Source organism: Lonchura striata, chromosome 3 (genome assembly GCF_046129695.1).
Source record: "Lonchura striata isolate bLonStr1 chromosome 3, bLonStr1.mat, whole genome shotgun sequence".
Classification (NCBI taxonomy): Eukaryota; Metazoa; Chordata; class Aves; order Passeriformes; family Estrildidae; genus Lonchura; species Lonchura striata.
In genome coordinates, this window is record NC_134605.1 from 15,647,332 (window position 1) to 15,666,914 (window position 19,583).

The window sequence follows — 19,583 nt, forward strand, 5'->3', positions numbered from 1 at the left end:
AGTGTTTTTGATTTTGTGGGAGAAAATAGGAATGTACATACAGCTGCTGTTCAAAAATACTTTATGGGTTTTCCCTTTCAAAGAAATTGTTTTACCAAAATTCCTCCTTTCCAATATGTGTCTTCTACAACTAAATAAAAATTGATGCTCCTTGGTAATGTTTTCCTCTTGATAGTATTTCTGAGAAACACATTCCTCCTGATTAATGGATTTCAGTGCTGGGACTTTGAAGACTGGTGATTGTCCCCTTGTTTTCCCCCTGGTGGCTACAGCAGTACCTTTTTGCTGCTTCACTGTTAAGGGGGGTGGTGAGAGGTGAATGCATGCAGTAAACTCTTTCTTGAAGATTTTTTTAATGGTTAATGTATCAGTAAAGTCGCTTTTTATGTTTTTTTCCAGATTTCACAATGGCCTCTTAAATGTTAAAGATGTTCTTACAAGTTTTGACAACACGGGGAATGTCTGTAAGTCACTGTTTATTTAAGTACAGTCCTATGCTGATAAAAGTCTAACTGTGCCAATATAAAACATTTCTGTATGAGCCCTCAGTAACCATTTCATTTAGCTGGGAAACTCCATTACTGTGGTCAGGGTTACCATAGCATTACAGTTTTATGCAGCACTGTTGTTTGTGTTGGATACACCCTTAAGTTCTCCCAGTGCTGGTTATTTTTGATTGTGGCTATGGTGGGAACATTAGAGCAAGTGGACTGGACTGGATAAAACATTAGTTTAGCCCATTGATTTGTGTTGGCCAGGGTTAGCAGTAGCTGTGTGAGGAACAGCAGTGCAGGAACATGGGAAGCAATCAGGTAGTCCTAGCTTGGTGAGAACAAACTTGAACCAGAGAAACACAAAAGAAAGCACTCAGTCAAGTTGTGAAATTCCTCCCTACAGAATGTTTTGGATCCTAAAACATGAAATAAATTCAAAAAAGGGGAAAAAAATGGTGCAAGAAAAATTTCCAGTGACTGTCAAATATATAGACATCACTTATGGCTTAGGAAGTGCTGGGTGTTAGGAGAATAAATGGGGCAGTAGGATGATATGTTTGTCCTGATCTTTCACTCTTGTCTGAGCATCAGTTACTGGCTGCATTAACCTGAGGCAAGATGAACTCTAAGTGGACCATCAGTGTCTGACCCAGTATGACTCTGCTTCAGTATACTTATTAATAAAATTATCTATGCTATTAATGGACTTGAATTATCAAATTGTGGTAGGTGGTAAAAACAAAGCTGGGCAAACATTGAAACATTTTTGATGCGATGAGTAATTACTATTATATAATTAACATTTAGATATATGCGTATAATTGTTGTTTGGTTATTCTGCCTTATATTTCAGGTTGGTTTGTTTGTTTTCACAGAAGTAAACTGATAAAGTTGATAAAGTTTGCCAGATATTCAAGAAATATACACATATTTCCCCCTACTTATAAAGCCAATAATATAGAAACTGTTTTGATATATATGTTTTATCTCAAAATTCCAGTCTTAATATTCCAAGCTATGTTTTGATAAACATTAGTTCATTATATAACAACTTAAACATTTATTTCGAACAGCAGAGAAAATGCTTTCTGTGTGTGTGTGTCTAAAAATGCTTCAGGTAAGGAATCAGGACAGTGTAATATGGTAACACAATTTCTTGCTCTTTGTGTGGGTACTGAGTTTCTGCTCAATCTACACAGATTTCCTTGTTAACACAAAGAATTTATTCTGCTGAAGTTCTCATATGCTTTCCTATTGATAGATGTGTTGTCAGCTCTTCTTCCAGTATTTCAGCTACTTTTTTATTGATTGCAGATGGTAGAGCAAGACTTACACTCTAATAGGCACACCACCAACGCAGGAGTAATGTGTCATTTGTAGTTCTCACTGTTTCTCTGTTTATACAAAGATTCACATTTGTCCTTTTGGATTCGGAATTGCTTTGAGGGTTCATGCCATGCTATTATACATAGCCTTTGCCAAGTCATTTCCAGATTCAATGCTTCCCTATTTTAAAATGTCTTTGTGTCTGTCTGTATGGATCCACATATTACTGATTTATGCCTGTTTTACTGTGCACTCTAGATTACATGCTATTAGCATAACTATAAAATTATTATCTTTTGGCAGCATACACTACTGGCTTGGAGTGTAATAATCACACTTTTTTGCTACCACCTGTATGGAATAACTGTTGTCAGTATCCCAGCCAGAGTAACTAGGTGCCTGTCGCACCGTCATGGTGAAGTTCTCCCAGCCATGTGTTTACTGAGTTGCTCTGTTTGGGTCATACTTGATGGAATTTTTGTGCACTCCCATTATCTCTTAATTTGAATTGGCTCTTTCTTTGATCTTTTCCTATGTATTTCTTGACTCTCTTTGTGTTAACCCACTGTGGAAATTATAAGGGTGTTGTGTTATCTCCTTTTACCTCCAGAGGTAACTACTATTGTCTTTCTAAAATTAGGTAGACTGTTTTTTATAATTTCTGTAGTGTTCTACAAGAACATTTTATTATCAAACCATAGTGTACTGATAAAACCCCCCAATGTTTCTTAAATGCTCTTTGACAGTATCATATTATTTCTCCTAATATTTAATACTAATGGAGCTAGCTAGAACTCAGTGTGCTATCACAGCAGCGTGCTCTGTGAGGGGGGTGCACTGAATAATTACAACTTCAGTGTTCTTTTGGGGCACACTGTTAGCATTTATTTACTGGCCACTAAACTTCACTTAAATGAAGTTTAAATTTTAACGACTTGGACTGAGTTAGCACAAAGCAGGGAAATGTTTTAGTATTCTGTGTCTTTGTTTTGGCTGCCATACTGAATATTTATCATGAGATTAATGGTTTTCTAGAAGTTAGTAGATGATGAAATAATTTTGTATGAAGCAGAATAGCTTTTGTAAAAACTTAATTTTGTTTTTAAACATAATAATTTGTTTCAAATAACATGGTTTTTGTAATTTGGGGGGAGGTTTTTTGTTTCTTCTAGGAAGTACTTTCTGTTAAAATAAGCTCTTTCAGGGAGTGTTAATATGGTCTTTCAGTTTCCCATGCTGATCTCCGTGCTTATGGTCTTTGACAGCCACATCACTGTATTCCATCAAAAGAAAAGTGATAGAGCAGACTCCAGTTAATACCACTGTCTCTATACTCCCAGTAGATATCAACTCAGTGCATGATGTGCCACTAGCTGGCAGCATTATATAAAATATCAATAAGCAGCTTTTGAGGAGTACTTGTGATTGCTTCCAAAAATGCTGCCTTACACCAGAAAGGCTTCCGGATAAAAGGGAGCCAACTGCAGTAGCTGTCAGTGGTATATTGCAGGGTCCCAATTGTTAACTTTGAAAATTGCCTCTGCACAATGGCTTGTTCAAACTTTGTATTTGTATACTTATACTTGTATTCTGTCTTTTTAAAAAAGATTTCTGAACATGCATTTGCACTGTAGGATTGCCATTGTGAATGAAAATTCACATTACAAGTTGCAATAGGTTTTCACTTTCTCGGAAAAATGTGGAAGTTTTTTTCTCTCTGCTCATCCTTTGTGGGAGAGTGGTTTCCACATGAAAACTCTAAATGAATTCTCCACACAGACAGGATGTATTGCTAAATGTACTTCCTTCAGCTTTAGTTCTATGCATAAACAGGAGGCAGGGAAAAGAGGACTGGAATGAAGGAAAGGATCAGTCTGTTCCTTTTAGACAGCAATATGCCATCTGTTAAAAAGAGGGCACATGACACCATCTCTAGTCCTGAGATAGTCCTTTAAAAGAACTGATGGATCCCAGGCAGAAGGTTCAGTGGTGGCATTATGGGATAATATCAGCTGGCCCCTGGAACCACATGCTATGCTCATCCTGGCAGAAGAAATTGTCCAAAGATCAAGGAAAATTCTGCAAGGGTGATCTTTTGAGAGTGTCTCCTTCCCTTGCCTTTCCAAGTGGGAGAAAGTAGTTATAACTGAAGTGTTTATGACTCTATCCCAGAAGTAATCATTGCAGATTTAGATTAAGTGAAATTATCAGGGCCAAAATAGAAACCTCTTTACTATTTGCCCCCAGTCTAAGCAAGCTACAGGCTGTGTAAAGGAGAATTTTAATAAGTGAAATACAGCATATTTTTGAATGTTCATCTGATATGTTTCTGTCTGATGTTATCACAGAAACAAGATATTCCAGAATGCTCAAGTAGTATAAAATTGAAAATTTACTATATGTAATAACAAAACATTTTCTTGTAAACTGCACATAGCATTAGTTAATAATTTCATTTTCAAGAAACAAGATGTTCAACACATACTCATTTTATTTTCTGCTTGACTGAGTGTACAATTATATGTTTGCAACTAAAAGAGCAGCAGAGGGTGCTACAGTTACAGAGCTGCCCAGGCAAACACTCCCAAATTGTTGCTCCTGTAGGTGAGTAGACCCTGTAAACACATAAGCTTTTCATTTGGGATAGATGTGAACAGGATAGTTTTAAATTCTGTTGCCTCTGTTTATAGAGGAAAACAGGTAATTTACATGAAATCCAGGAAAAGTAGAATTATATACTCACTTCTTTCTTGATTTTTTTTTTATTTTAATAGTTTAATTGGTGGAAAATGTTGCTGTTTCATGAAAACGTAGTGTTTGGGTATAGCTACTGTTACAAAACACTTACTCAACATCTTTAGAACTGTTTTTGTTTATGCTAATTTTACATTTAGAAGTTCTAGTCTCTGCAACAAGTTTTTTTTTGAAAAATTTGTGGATGTTCTTTTTATGTTTCCAAAATAAATCAGCTAGCTAGATTGAAGAATATTTTTGCCCTTCATCATGAAATTACATAAGAGAATGATTTTCCCTTAACTTTCAAGTTTGCATCGAGGTTTTTTGGAAACACAAATTAGTTTTTACATGTTTTTCAGTTTATATTAATTTTAAAATTATACTTAAAACTGGTAGTTATACAACTTTGTATAAAATTTACTTCAGAAAAATATTTTAAAATTTTCTTTAAAACAAAGAACCTTTTCTTCTTTCCTCTATTCTCTCAAATAACTAAAGCAAGAAGGATATCTTCTTTCTGGTAGTATATGAGGATGGGTTTAGAGAGCAACTTGTTTCTTCAGAGCTCTCACTATGTGTCTCAGATATGTGCACTCCTCAATGGAGTGATTATGGCAGCTACTGAATGATCATGCTTGGAAAGATAGATGCCATAAAGTTACCTGGGGACAATCACCAGCTGACATCCTTTATGGCAGCAGAGGCACTCCTGTATTTCATGGAATGTTACTTGGAATCAACCAGGGAGCAGAGTGCAGTTTTCAGGTGCTGCTGTGGAAGTTTCTCACATTGTTTTGAATTAACATCTGGTTATCAGTGGTGAAAAGCCTGCCAGCTGGCATATGCTTCCTGCCTCTCTGTGCCTGTCAGTATTCTCACCTGAAGATTCTGCCACCCATTGTCCTCTGGGCCTTCTCTTATTTCTCTAGTGTGGCAGTCTGAAATGATTTACCATGTCAGAACCTCAGAGCCCCTTGGAAGTCTTCAACAAAAAATAAAATGTCTGGAAGAGTGTTTGAATAGCAACGATACGTGTAGTTTTGAATGAAATATTGCATTTATGATACCTACAATTTACTATTCACTGTGCAGCTTCCTTTTAAATTAAACATTTCATGATCAGGGTTAAGAAAAACCAGCTGTTTCCTCCCTCCCTCCTTCATCCAGTTCACTTCAATGATTCAGTTTACAGCATCATCCCAGGCAGTCACGTTGACATAACCGGCATAAGGCATATGGAATGGAGCAGAAAATAAGTATATGGAGAGAAGCAGGCACCTTTTAAATTACTATTGCTACCAGAATTGTTTTTATGAGATTGTTCTTTGATGGAACATCAATGATTTTGTCTGTTTTAAGTACTGTCCTGAAATATTCAGCTTTTCCCCCACTCACTAAAATCTTCTGTTTATCAGGAACCTGTGTGTGAAAAGAGAAGTCATAACTGTGGTCAGTTTTCCTTTCCTCTAAAGTACTTTTTTCCTACCATGTATTCCAAACATTATCTGTCTTTGTGCCTCTACTTTCAAGCATGGCACCAGCTTAGAGAACTGGGAGATGAAGAAGCCCAGTTCAGCCCCTCTGAGTACTCTCCTTCTTCCTAGGTCACATTGAAGTTTTTGTAGGAACTGGTTCTCCTGTTCAGGTTATTCCAATGAGAACCTTTAGGTAAAAATATGTGAATCTCTCAGAGCAACTGCAGTTACTTTTCTGTGTTGCTGAGCAGTTTTTTGTACCTTGGCATTCCGATTAGCTGTTTTGGCATCATCTGTTGTCTTAATCTTTAAAAAGTAGTTGGCATTAGTAGGTTTCTAAGTGTACTACTCATGCTAATCTTCTACAATGTGAAGTATTTTTGAAAGTATTCCATGTATTCTAAATGGATTACCATGAGAAATTGGATCTTTTGATTTACATTAATTAAAACTATGAAGATACATTATAACACCTTGGAACACCAACTGTAGTATTTTGGTATAAGGAGAAAAATATGAATGATTTAAATTAATTTTGTGGGGTTTACTTCTGCTTTAGATAATTTAGCTTAGTCATGTCTTTAATTGAGACAGGGCAGGATAACAATGGTAAAGCACATCCCTTTAAGATGTGCTGTGCTATTAATACAGCTTAGTCTTTCAATACATTTTAAATTTTTCTCTAAAAATATTTCAAATTTGAGTATAATTGAAGTAAATAATTTCAAATGAGTTTGATGTGCACTGGGTTGTTGCCATTTGTGTGGAACTTGCATGTTTCTTTGTAATCATTCTTTTTGTTCTCACAATTCCTTTCACTTGCCACATTCTAGCCATGCTTTCAGTGCTGCTTTTTTTTGAGTGCTGAGTATCTCCCTTCTGTTTGACACCACCACATGATGCTGGTGGTTTCTGATGTGCACACTGGATGGAGGATTTTTCTGTACTGTATTCTAGTCTCATTAGTGGCTGAAGTGTGGCAGTAGCATGGCAGTCCTTGTTATTTGTTTTCGCTATACAAATGCAGCTGAAATGTTATACAGAACTTGAATCTTGTTTTGGTTTTGTTTCAAGTTTGGTTTAGAGAACTTTTCAAAAGTTGCACTGTATTTAATTTTTTAAAAATCATATTCAAGTGGGTCAACTCATATCTTCTTTTGAAAATGTAACAGTGAAAGGTTTGAATTCAATTTAACACAAATTCCTAAAATTGTATTAAAAAGACCATACTTTGAGTAAAATATTTCTAGAAATGAAAATTTGAAACCTTTGGTGAATATATCTACTTGAAATGTTTTGTCTGATGATAGTTCGGACTGAAAATATGATGAAAACTGATCTACCTAGCAGTGACCAGATGAAAATTAGATGTAGATCTAGTATTCATATACTTAGCTTGATAAATTAAATACTGTTATTGAGAGTATGTACATTTAAATTAAATGACATCAGGTTTAAGCTATTATTTAAAAAATATATTTCAATAATATATAAAGAGATGGATAAGACATTATGTCAGAAATATAAATAACTAATTTTTGGTAAACTTAGTGGATTAAAAGACCCTCCTATACAAATGGTTTGGTAAACAGAAAATGTGTGATGAGCAACTGCAAGTTTGTTGGAATTACTGGAGTCCAGCCTGTGTGCAGCCCACCTGTCAAAGTGACTATCCCCTAAACAAGGATTTAGAACATACTGGTTCTAGCAATGGCAATTTCACATCTACTCTCCTTAGTGGTAGAAAATATCTCCTCATATCTAATGGTAGCCTTTTTTTACTAAAGCTTGAACTTATTACTGATTTGGCCCTTGGCAAAACTGAAATTTTCATTTGCAATAGCTTTTTAGGGATATTAAATCATCAAATGACCTTGCCTAGATCTTCTTTTACTTACATCCAGCAAGCCAAATTCTGTCATGTTTTCTTAAGCTGCCATTTTTGCTAGGCTCTGACTTTTCTTTAGACTCTATACCTTTGGTTTGTATCTTTCTTGAAGAGTGTTTGTTAAATCTGGGCATAGTATTCCAGTTGAGACTTCTATAATGCTAGGTAAACCAGGAGATTTTGTGTTTTACAGCCTGTAATCCCAATATTTAATTTTCTTTTTACAACAGCATGACTTTGACTCCTGTTGAGCTGTTGACTTGCCATAAAATCCTGGTCCTCTTCAGAAGGAATCCGTTATTCCTGACTGTGTATTTCTATAGCAGATTATTCTTACCTAATTTTAATACCTGCTGTTTGTCCCTGTTGAACTTCTTCCTGTTTCCAGACCTCTCCCAGTTCATTGCTTTTATCCTCTGAAGCCTGTCTTTCAACTTCCTGGACTTCTAGAATTGATAAATTACTAATGTAATAGGCATGTTCCTTTAGATAATCAATGAAAACATAGAACAGAGCACAGTGTACTGTAGGCATTTATGGAAACTCCATCTGTTAAATTCACCTGCTTTTATAGCAAACCATTGAGAATTATTCCCATTATTCTCCATAGCCAGTTTTCTTCATCCATTTAACCCAATTTTATTTAGCCTGTTTCTTATGAAATTGTCAAAAGACTTTCTGGAATTTTGATACAAGACATCTACTCCTTCTGCCCTATAAACAAGCCACTTATCTTGTTCCTCTAGTGAATGGGTTTTTAATTAAAAGCTGTAATTTATTTTTTGTTGTTATACTTTATCATGGAATATGCAACAAAAGAATGAAAAACATGAATCTGTTTCAAGTTTTTAATTATGTGAAGATGAGGGAGAGGTTGAATTGAATGAAATATTATACTTAATTATAGAAAGCATAATTGTCTTATGCACTGAAAGTCACCTGATGATTCTCTGCCTTACAATTTCATTCATTTTCTGAAAGCTGTTATTTTAATTATTTATACTACAGATATATCCTATCTAAGCTTTTATTCATAGTTCTGTCTTTTAGTTCTTTGGTGTCCTGAAGGAGAACTGCAGCTACTCTGAGCTATGTACTGGTTTTGTGACATGTTTGGTAATCTAGCAAAAATTAGTATAGGATTGTAAAAGTCATCCACCCTAATACCCTTTATTTCCCATCTCCCTACTATTGATAAGTGTGACAGAAAGTGAAATAATGCAAGGTTTGGGGTTTTAAAAAATTATTATTTTGTCTGGGGCCTTTTTGGTAATTTGGGAGCACTCAAATGTGTTTGGGTCTCTTGCACTGGAGAAATGGAATTCTGTAATAATATTCAGGATTAAAAAGAAAGAAATTTGAGCCCATTATACCTTTTAACACCAAGTCCTTGTGTATTGTATTTTTGTCAAACTGTGACCTATGCTTTGTGAGTTAAGTTTACTTTCTTCTCATCTATTCTAGTACTGATTGAAGATGTGCTTCACTATCTGAGGGAGTTTTTTAACCTATTAGTTTTTAGGTTCCCCTTTATACTTAGACCCACTCCCATATTTTAAGGCAGTACTTGTTGTCATGTTTAAACATGTGGTTTCTATCAGATCAGAAGATAATACTGTTGTCCCCAAAGCACTCTTCTTAATTTTTAACAAATCCAGACAATATCACATTTGTGAAACAAATATTAGTTCCTTTTTAGTGGTAGGAAATATTCCTAAACCTCTATTTTTGTTAAAGAGCTGTTCATGGTTAGAAGTGGGAGGCAGAACCAAGCCATGTTACAGTGGTGGTACGCAGAGAAGTGCCTGATTTCTAACCTTTCCCATGTGCAGGTTTATTGCAAGATCTTTGTTAAATTTGCAGTGTTGTATTTTCAGGAGTGCCTTCTCACTTTAAATGGCACCCATTGAGTGTCAAAATCAGACTTAGAGCTATGTAAAAAAAGAGTTTTGGGCATTGCTTAACTGAACTTTAGATGCTCTGACAATAAAATTTTGTCCTCCTTCAGGTAAGAAGGCCTTTCTACACACTCAGTGGCATGACCTGGAATTCACCACAGCTGATACTCTGAGACTTGTGTGTCATTAACACTCCCTCTCTTTATAATTTCAGTTCTTAACTTGATGCATTCACAGTCTTAAATCCTGTCCTTTATTTAGATGCTTCATCTGTGTCTGTCAAAAAGAATAGAAGGTGTAACTTATTTTTTGGTTTGTTTAACCTTCTGTGAGGTAGCTGCAGATTTTATGTAGCATTTATGTGGTTTCAGACATGAGTCTAATGATTGTAACACTTAGAAAGTAGTTTCATGAAAGTGAGGGCAGTAAGCATACCTGAGTTAGCAAAGAGAATGGGCTCAGAGCTTTTTTGTGTTCACTTACTGGAGCTCCTTTTGGACAGTAAGACAGGAAACAGTATTACTAAATGTATTTGGTAATCCTTCATGACTGTGTCAGGAAAAACCCCACTGCTATCTGCCTATAAGTATGAATTTAGAATGTGAAGACAGTAACCTACCTCACCATAAGCTCATTCCATAAAATTTACCTACTCAAACAGCTGAAACACTGTATAGTCTTAAGCCATTTTACAAATCAGCACCTTCGTATAAACTCTGTCAGGCTAAAAATACTGGAATATCTTCATAATAAAACGTAACAGAACAAAGCACCTTACAGGGTCCTTTCTTTTTGCTGCATATTGGTTCTCATTTTTAAATTGTGGCAATTTGAAGCAATTTGTAAGTTTACTTACTATTTAATTGGACATTCCCAAAGTAGAAAATATTAATTCCTTTTGTTTCTGTGGATAAAGACGCTGCTAAAAATGAGCTTAGCCAGATAAACAGAGGGGGTTTTATTACTAGTAAGAATTAATTTGATAATTTTGTCCACAACCATAATCTGCTTTTAAAATCATGCATTATATTTTCTGTGGAAAATTAACCACGATAAATACCCTATAAGAAAGGCATATTTAGCTGCACATCTGCTGTGGGAGAAGCTTACTTACTGACAGGTGAATCTGAGTCCATTTTATGATTATTTCCTAGGTTAAAGTAGGAGAGGAAGATTCTTAATCTTAGATTCTCTTAGAAAATATATTTATCTAGGTGGGTTTTGGCTGGTTTTGAATGAACTAGTGGAATTATTTATTAAGCAGCAGTGAACTGTCAGTATTTATGTACTGTAATGTTTCTCTCTTTGTCAGCTGAGATTAGCAGGCATTGCTTTCAAATGCACATCTGTGAGAAAGTGCTGAAACCAAAAGACAACTATTTATATAAAACAGCTCCTACCAGGGCAGAAGATTGATTGATAACAAGGACTGCATTTGTTGCTGGTTTTAGATATTTGTGTCTCGTTTTAGATTAATAATAATATTTGAAAAAAGTTGAAAATTCATAAGTCTAAGGTACAAACTGAAGCTTGCATTCAGTATTTATTTTTTTTATAGGATATTTGTCATTTTCTTGAGCTGTGTTTAGATTTCATAAAACACAGTTTTAATTGTTTTTCCTAAAGAAACTCTGACATATACCTATCAAGTTAAAGACCTTATGAATGTTTAAAAACAATTGCATGCAGCAATTTAATTATTCTTTGCTGTATATTATCTCCTGTAAAACTCCTGAGGAATGTTGTAACTTTTCTCATAAAGAAGCAGGCTTTTTACTTACCATAAAGTTGAGCATGAAAAGGTATTGAACTGCTTTGTAAGCTTTGACTTAAAAATAATGACATGTAAATAGTAGCAGTAGCAAAAAGAAACAGTTTACAGTGGTTTTAAGCTGTCTCTTTAAGCTACTCAGAAATGCAGTAGGACTCACAAAATGTTAGAGATACACAGGAATAAAATGGTCATACAGGTTTTGCATTTAAAAATTGAGATATTTGTATTTTTTAAATGGGCAGTAAAATATATTGTCTTTGAATATACATAATTCAAATAAATAAAAACAAACAGGTATCAACTAAGACAATAAAATCACATGAATCAAAGCAGAGATGGACAACTTTTGGAAGTCCTCCAAATAATGCCTTCTAATTGTTTTCTCAGCTAAAATTCTTGTTGAATTATTTCCCTTGTTTTCAAAGCGCCTGTTGAAAAAGAAGTATTTGTCCTTCCAATTCCCATTGAATTTTCCTGTTCCAGAGTTAGAAACATGCTGTCATACCTAGCATTGAAAAAAATGTAAATTACAATAGAGATATTGAAAATATTTTCAAGATCAGCTACTTTACTTCATTCACTGCAATCTTTTTTGTAACTCTTAAATGCTTTACAGTGTAAATGTTTGCATAGTGCAGGAGCCAGTTGCACATCTCCCATGTTAATCTCCAGAAGTTATAATACCTCACACTTTCCATTGGCAGGCAAAAGTATTTATAATAGCAATCAACATATATAGTATAGATTATTAAATACTTAATTTTGTTGACAGTAGGTACAGCACAGCAATATAGATAATTTCAGACAAATTAAAATTGGTAGAGGCTTTAAGTTGTTGTGATTGTCATTATTTCAAAAATTTATTTCCTCATAATTACTGTAGTGTTTCCTTTTGAGGATTCTCTTTATGTGCTCTTCAGAAAATGATATGGTAAATATTTTGTGTTGAAGTACACATTTTATGGTTTGATAGGGTAGTGACAGCCTAACAGAAAGGAGAGATATGATGCCAATTAATTCTGGAATGCTTATCCAGGATCAGATTGAACTGCTGATGAGTGAGAATAATGAATGAAAATTCTGTGGTTTCATATTGTGAAATATATTTCATGTGTTTTCAATTGTTTCTTAGCATTATTTTTTTATTTTTTAGAATAAACAGATTTTTCTATGTTTGGCATTTAAAGGGCTTTCTTGTAACAGCTGGATGTGAACTGTCAAAAAGAAGTAGGCAGAAAGCTGGAAATGATGAGTCCAATTATCATAGAATGGTTTGAGCTGGAAGGGATTTTAAAAATCATGAAGTTCCAACCCTTCTGCCATGGGCAGGGACACATTGCACCAGACCAGGTTTTTCAGAGCCCCATCCAGCCTGGCCTTGAAGACTTCCAGGGATGGTGCAGCCACAACTTCCCTGAGCAACCTCTGTCAGTGTCTTAACCCCTCTAACAATAAAGAAAATTTTCCTAGTATCTAATCTAAACTTGCTCTCTGTCAGTTTAAAGCTGTTACTCTTTGCTCTATCACTACATGCCTTTGTCAAAAGTCCCTCTCCAGCTTTCTTGTTGCTCCCTTTAAGTATTGGAAGGCTTTTATAAGGTCTCCTTGGAGCCTACTCTTCTCTGGGCTGAACAACCTCAGCCTGTCTTTATAGGAGAGGTGCTCCAGCCCTCTGAGCATGTTGGTGGCCTCCTCTGCACTCTCTCCAGCAGTGCATGTCCTTCCTCTGCTGGGCCCCCAGGGCCTGATGCCGGGTTCCAGGTGGGGTCTCAGCAGAGCAGAGGGGCAGAATCCCCTCCCTGGCCCTGCTGCCCACGCTGCTTTGGGGCAGCCCAGGACACGTTTGGCTTTGTGAGCTGTGAGTGCACATTTCCAGCTCATGTCCAGCCTCTCACCCAGCAGCACCCACAAGTCCTTCTCCCCAGGGCTGCTCTGAGTTTGTTCTCTATTTTCACCTGTATTTGTGCCTGGGTTTGCCCTATCCCAGGTGCAGCACCTTGCCTTGGCCTGGCCTTATTTGCACAGTTACTCCTGTTATATACTTTCATGAATCAAAACATTTAAATACAGGGATTTGATTTGAAACTTCAAAGTATTTCTTGTTCTACAATTACAGACGTGTGCTGCTCACAAGAGATTAGTCTATGATTTAAAATTTGTCTAATTGGCATGGACTTCTTAATGTGTGTAAATATATAGTTATATAGAGCTATTACACATAATTCTATATGTTCATATTATATATATGTAGAGGAAAACCAGTTTTTTTAACAGGGTGTTTTTCAGTAAGATATTATCAGAGATTTATTTTACCTGACAGTTTACTTTGACCCTGCCTGAAATAGGATCTTATTGGTGACATAATTATTGTAAGATCATGAGAGTAGAACTGCAATGTGCCATCTTTCCCCAAATGTTTGAAAGCATTGTCAGCTTTTGAATTACTGTCATATTTTTTCAATTGTTTTTAGTACAAGTCAAATTTGACTTGCCTTAGTAATATAAAGAATCTCATTGTCTTCAGCAAGGCTTGTCAAATGAATCAGAAACATTGTCTTCCCTTTAAAATTGATTAAAAAAAAATCCCCACAAATTATTTTAATTTGAATGAGGTGAGAATCTAGTAACTATTGAAATGTTTTCTGTGCTGAATAATAAGGAGCGTGATAATTGAAACTTGGCATAGAAATGAGCAGCAAATTCTACTCTTTCTCCTCTTTTTGAATTGGCAATTTGAATGTTGCATAAAGAAGTTAACGAAACACACTTAGTACTTGATATTCTAAAACCACAATTCAAAAAAAGAATATTTAAGTAATACAGTTGTTATATATATAAAAAACTGCATTAATGTAATATATTTTATAGATACATATTCCATAAGGTGTGTATGTGTATATATATATATATATATATATATATTTGTAGAATTTGTAAATTTAATCTGTATATGAAACAGTTTGAAGGACGGTGGCAAGTACTGCCACAGTTGTTTGCTTTCAATCATTAAATTGCTTTTTTTCCTACCAGGAAATGCCATAGCTGAGGTATGGGGAAAACATCCATGTTGCTTTCTGATGCTAAGAGGTGATGACTGCAGGAAGGAGTGGGAATAACACTGAGACTGATAAGAAAGTGTCAGAAGACAAGGAGAATGTAGGGGAGTAGAATGAGTGGAAAAATAGTGTCTGGGCAAGAAGGAGAATTGGAAATAAAGACAAATTTGATTAGTTTTCTTCCAACAGATTGGGCAGAGAGGAGTCTTAATGAGATCACAATGAGTAAGATTAATGTGTCCTGAGACTAACTGGGCTGAGACTAGAAGTAGGAGGTGGAAAGAAGGCAATGCTAGCTCAGCTTCAAGGGGGCTGGCGAGAAATAATGGGTGCCCCAGAAAATGTCTCCCACTGGGCCAGCAAGAGAACTGTATTTCCAGAGATCTGTCTAATCCCTTCCTGTGCCTGCTCAGGTGAAATATGTATCTTTTTAACTGCTGATCTTTTTAGACTGCTGCATGTTTTAATTTACCTAATTTGTGGAATCATAAAGAAATTAAAGGTAATCTGAAAGTCACAATCCTGCTAACAATTTGTGGAGGAGCTGATGCTCCAGATGATGGGATTTTTGGTGTTCAAAAATACTCACAGGAGTATGTTTTAATTTTAAGGCCTTGGTTTTACAAAATGCATCATTTTGCCTGTGCAAATGGAAATATCAAGGTTTGTGCAGGTGCTTGGAGAACAGATTTCCTCCCCCACCTGCCAGAAGGTTCTCCATGATGGTTGGCTTGTATGTTACTTACCTCAAAGATTAAAGTCTGATCTGCTGAAGCAAATCATGGCTGAAATGATGATTTAAACAGCAAAAGCAGACTGTAAACAAAAAAACCCCAAAAAACCCAAACAAACAAAAACCAAACGAAAAAACCAAAACAAAAATGCCAAAACAAAACAACACAGAAAAAAACAACAACAAAAAACCACAAACAAACAAAAAAAAAACAAACCAAAAAGAGGTTCTAGGTGCTTTAGGCTCTTAAGACTTAGTGGATGTTTTTCCTATTTCTGTGCTTCAGGGCTTCATCTAAAGAAGGCCTTGTTCTGAATTCTAACTATCCCCAGGTCACCATCATGTTCTGTAAGAAACATAATCAGCAAGGACTGTAAGGTGGAGGAATTGTTCTCTTAGGGATAAATTAGGCTCTTTTTCAAATAAAGATACTGAAAAGCAGACAATGAATAGCCTTCCTATGGCTTTCTAGCCAAAAGCTAGAGAAGCCTGCTCTATTAAAGGGTAAGTTCAGAAAGCAAGAGAAGGGTCTGTATTTAACTCAAGTGTGAGTATTGGTTATTTTATGACTAAATGAAGACTTGCCTCTAGTTCTGTGAACTAGAAGGAAGTGGTGGTCCTTGGTGAAGTACAGTATGTGGGAGTATTTAGTTACATGTTGCTTCCTAAGGCAAGCAGGCAACACAGCTATGCTAGGAGTATAGCAGCATTTTCTAAGTAATTTTGTAATTTCCAAAATTTGGCAACTCGATCTTACTTTAGGGGAAATGAATGTTGTAATTCTGTATACAAATTACTATATATATGCTTTAATAGTTTTATGCTTAGACTTTAGATCACAAACCCAAGAATCCTTCATGTGGAGAAGTAGCATTTGCTGAGATAACTGGCATGCTTTTCCAGAACATGTACTCAGAAATGATCCTATTTCTGAAATCCGTATTTTCATTTGTGTGTCTAACCCTTACAATCTGAAACATCTTATGATTCATAATTCTGTTATGGTTTTATAGATAGACAGTAGTTTATGGTGATAAAATTGCATGTAATAATCTACCAGTTGGAGGTAAATTTCAGTAGCCCCAGTGTAAGTCCAAAGAATACGTTAAAATCAAGATTGCATCTTTTGACTCTACCTTAGCTAAAATCAGCACAGCTTGGAATAGGTATGTAGTGAACCGGTAAACAATAGCAAAAAATTTTAAACAGGTGTTGAATGAGAACTTTATAAATCCTTTCTATCCTTGTAGCTACTTTTGCAGTTAGTCTGTTCAGTTTTCTGAGACAAAGACATTGACTTAATTGTGAAAATAATTATGAAATTACTGATTGTTTCTCTGTACATTGATTATATATTGAATGTATAATAAATTTAATTATGTAAACAGATCTTCTACAGATCAGAGATCATAAACCTTTCTGTATCTCTGTCTATATGAGAGAGCATAGACAAAATATACACCAATCTAAAATTTAGCAAATGCAGTTTGAATTACTTTTAGAAAGTACCAGTCTATTTTACAATGTATACACCAGGGTCTTAAACTCACCGCTGGGCCAAGCTAAAAAGGTAATGTCTGATTGTGATATTACTGCAAAACAAATGGTAGCATGCTACTCTGCTTGAAAACATAATGGCTTTATACTATAACCTTTAACCCTGAAATGATGCTTGAGTGGACCTTAACTCCAAAGTGAACATGCCTGAGTAAATAAAACTGTGGTTTCACATAACAGAGAGATACATTTTTTAGATCCTTTGCTGATTATATTGTGTGAAGGTCAATCTTCTGCCCCATTTCTGAAAGTCGGGTCAGAACAGAGATTTTAGGGTCACTTCTTCAAGTATCTAAGCCATTATAATGCACTAATAGGCCCTGATAGCTCATTTTATAAGTTCTTAGCATTAAGCTGGACATTGTTTGGACTCATTTCAAATCCTGCATGTATCCTGCAGGGTTAATTAACATCTTTTTAAACTGATGTTTTTTGGTTATTTTGAATGAAAGTGCTTTGGTTTAATTTGTCACTATTTACTATCTTTTACCATGTGTAAAGGTGTACAAAAATAATATTCATGTAAGATCTGTATGTTGCTTTGAAATGTAACAGTTTAATTTTTTTTCCTAATTTAAACACATCAAGAGTACAGTGTCAAACACACAGGGGGAGACAGTTGAATACCAATACAGAGTAGTTTGGAGCAGAAAATTTTACTCATACACTCCAAACTATATTTTGCAGAGTGAAATTTCATGGCATTGTCTCCTGCTTTGTATAAAATGCCTCTCTGTGTTTCTTATGTAATTGCTATGAATCTGCTTGAAACAATGCTCAGCTTAATTAATTAACAACTTAGTTAGAATGATGAAGTAAATATGTAATTAGGAAGCACATTTCAGTTTTCTATTGGGTAGACAGAAGCATATCAAAAAGGAGATAATTAATTCAAATTGAAATAACTGTTTTTCAGTTGAGGACATTAGATTTGAAAATAGTATAGAATGGATGAGATTGAGATAGAAAACCCACAAAATATCACTGCGAATGAGAAGTATGTTGACCTCAAAAACACAGTTAAAAATTCCCCCTAGTATTGGATACTTTTGGGGAAAAAATATTTTTAAGAAATGGAATTAAACTGAAACAAGTAGTGTATTTTCAAAGAAGAGGAATTATATTAGCATTTGAAATTGTAAAACTATTCGTTCCTTCAAGAAAGGAATGTATTTTAGTATGTATTTTTTTCAGAGAAAATATCTTTCCAAGCAGGTCTTCAAGATTAGTTAGCAATTTTTTGGAAACAGCCTTGGCATCACCTCTTTCCCCCTTCTGTCTGGACTAGTGTAAAACCTTAATTGTGTTGCAAGCAGCAGCTCTCTGGTATGTAGGGATTCAGGGTGCAGACTGAGGTCATACTGCTCATCAGCAGGTACATTAATTATACTGTGCATCTGGAATGTTCTCTCACAGTATGGTTGCTTGTTGATCTTATAAGAAAGTCAGTATTTAGAAAGGTGGCTGGTATGTATTTCCTCAGCACTGTAAATTCGCAGAGCTACTGTATCATCAGATAGACTACTCTGAGGACTTCTTGTTTTGTGCTTGTCCAATGCTTCACATGGCAGAGAAGTGCTGGAGGTGAATTGTTATGGCAGGTGTTTCATAGCTATGATATTTTCTAATTTTTTCATGTAAGCCATATATCACTCTTCCTCAGTTCCACCATTTCTTATACCTGCAGTTATTTGTCAGACTGTTTTTACTGCACTTTTATCTGCTTTGCTATTCTGCTTTCATTCCTTCAATCTAAAGGAAATCATACTTACCACATGTATGAGAAAGTTTCTTAGCTGAGCAAGAGAGCTGAGCTGTTCAGAAATAGTGGAGTATAGTCATTCAAAAAATATGTACTTGCTGTATGTATGGAGACTTAGTTCCAGAATACTGCTTTCTGCATGTAGGTAAATCCTGGGGTTCAATACTGCAATAGTGGATGGCTGCAGTAGGCTTGGTGTCAAACTTCTGAACATACAGAAATAGCTGGTAATTTCACAGTTTCTTGCCATTGTCTGTTTTCATTCATAAGTAAAGTTGGCATAGAAGATTCTCCAGCAGAGGGCTTTTTTTTCTAAATGTCACACCTCAAATCTAGCTGTATTCATTTTGATTGACATGCCATCCATGAGCTTTAAAAAACCCTGGCAGAAATACAACGAATTTCATGCACATGCAGCACTGCCTTTTTCTTTATAAACATACTGAAAGGTGTAAGTAGGATGTAATAGAAAAGATTTTTTCAAGTGCTTTTACTAACATTGCCCTGCTGCCACTATGCTCCTGGGGTATTCTTCCTGCTACAATAAATCTTAGTTTACCTTCTCTTTGCAGGGATCAAGCCCAAGAGTTAGGAAGTTAGGAAGTGTATCAGGTCTGTAAGCTACCTAAAGAAGGGGAAAGCAGTGATGTTCAGAGCAGTTTATTTAGCTAAGCGCATTCTAAAACAAAATAGGAAAGCAACCTCCAGAACATACTACTGTTTCTGTACACAAATTCAGCTTTGAGGTAATTTTGTCTGATCTAGTTAAGGTGTTTGTAAACTGAGCTAGTCACTTGTTGGTATTGTACCACTATATGTTATGCAGATGTGTCAGCTTGGTGCTGCTTAAACGAGGTATTCCTGTTCCATCTCTTGTGTCACTC

At 35.4% G+C, this 19,583-nt stretch overlaps 1 protein-coding gene across 1 annotated transcript in view; it reads left to right on the forward strand.

Moving 5' to 3' along the window:
- Positions 1 to 19,583, forward strand: part of CAMKMT (calmodulin-lysine N-methyltransferase) — a 208,983-nt gene that overhangs the window by 14,110 nt on the left and 175,290 nt on the right. Inside the window, exon 3 of the mRNA XM_031504266.2 lies at positions 400 to 464. Within this exon, the coding sequence (XP_031360126.1) occupies positions 400 to 464 (65 nt within the window). The remainder of the gene's footprint in view (positions 1 to 399; positions 465 to 19,583) is intronic.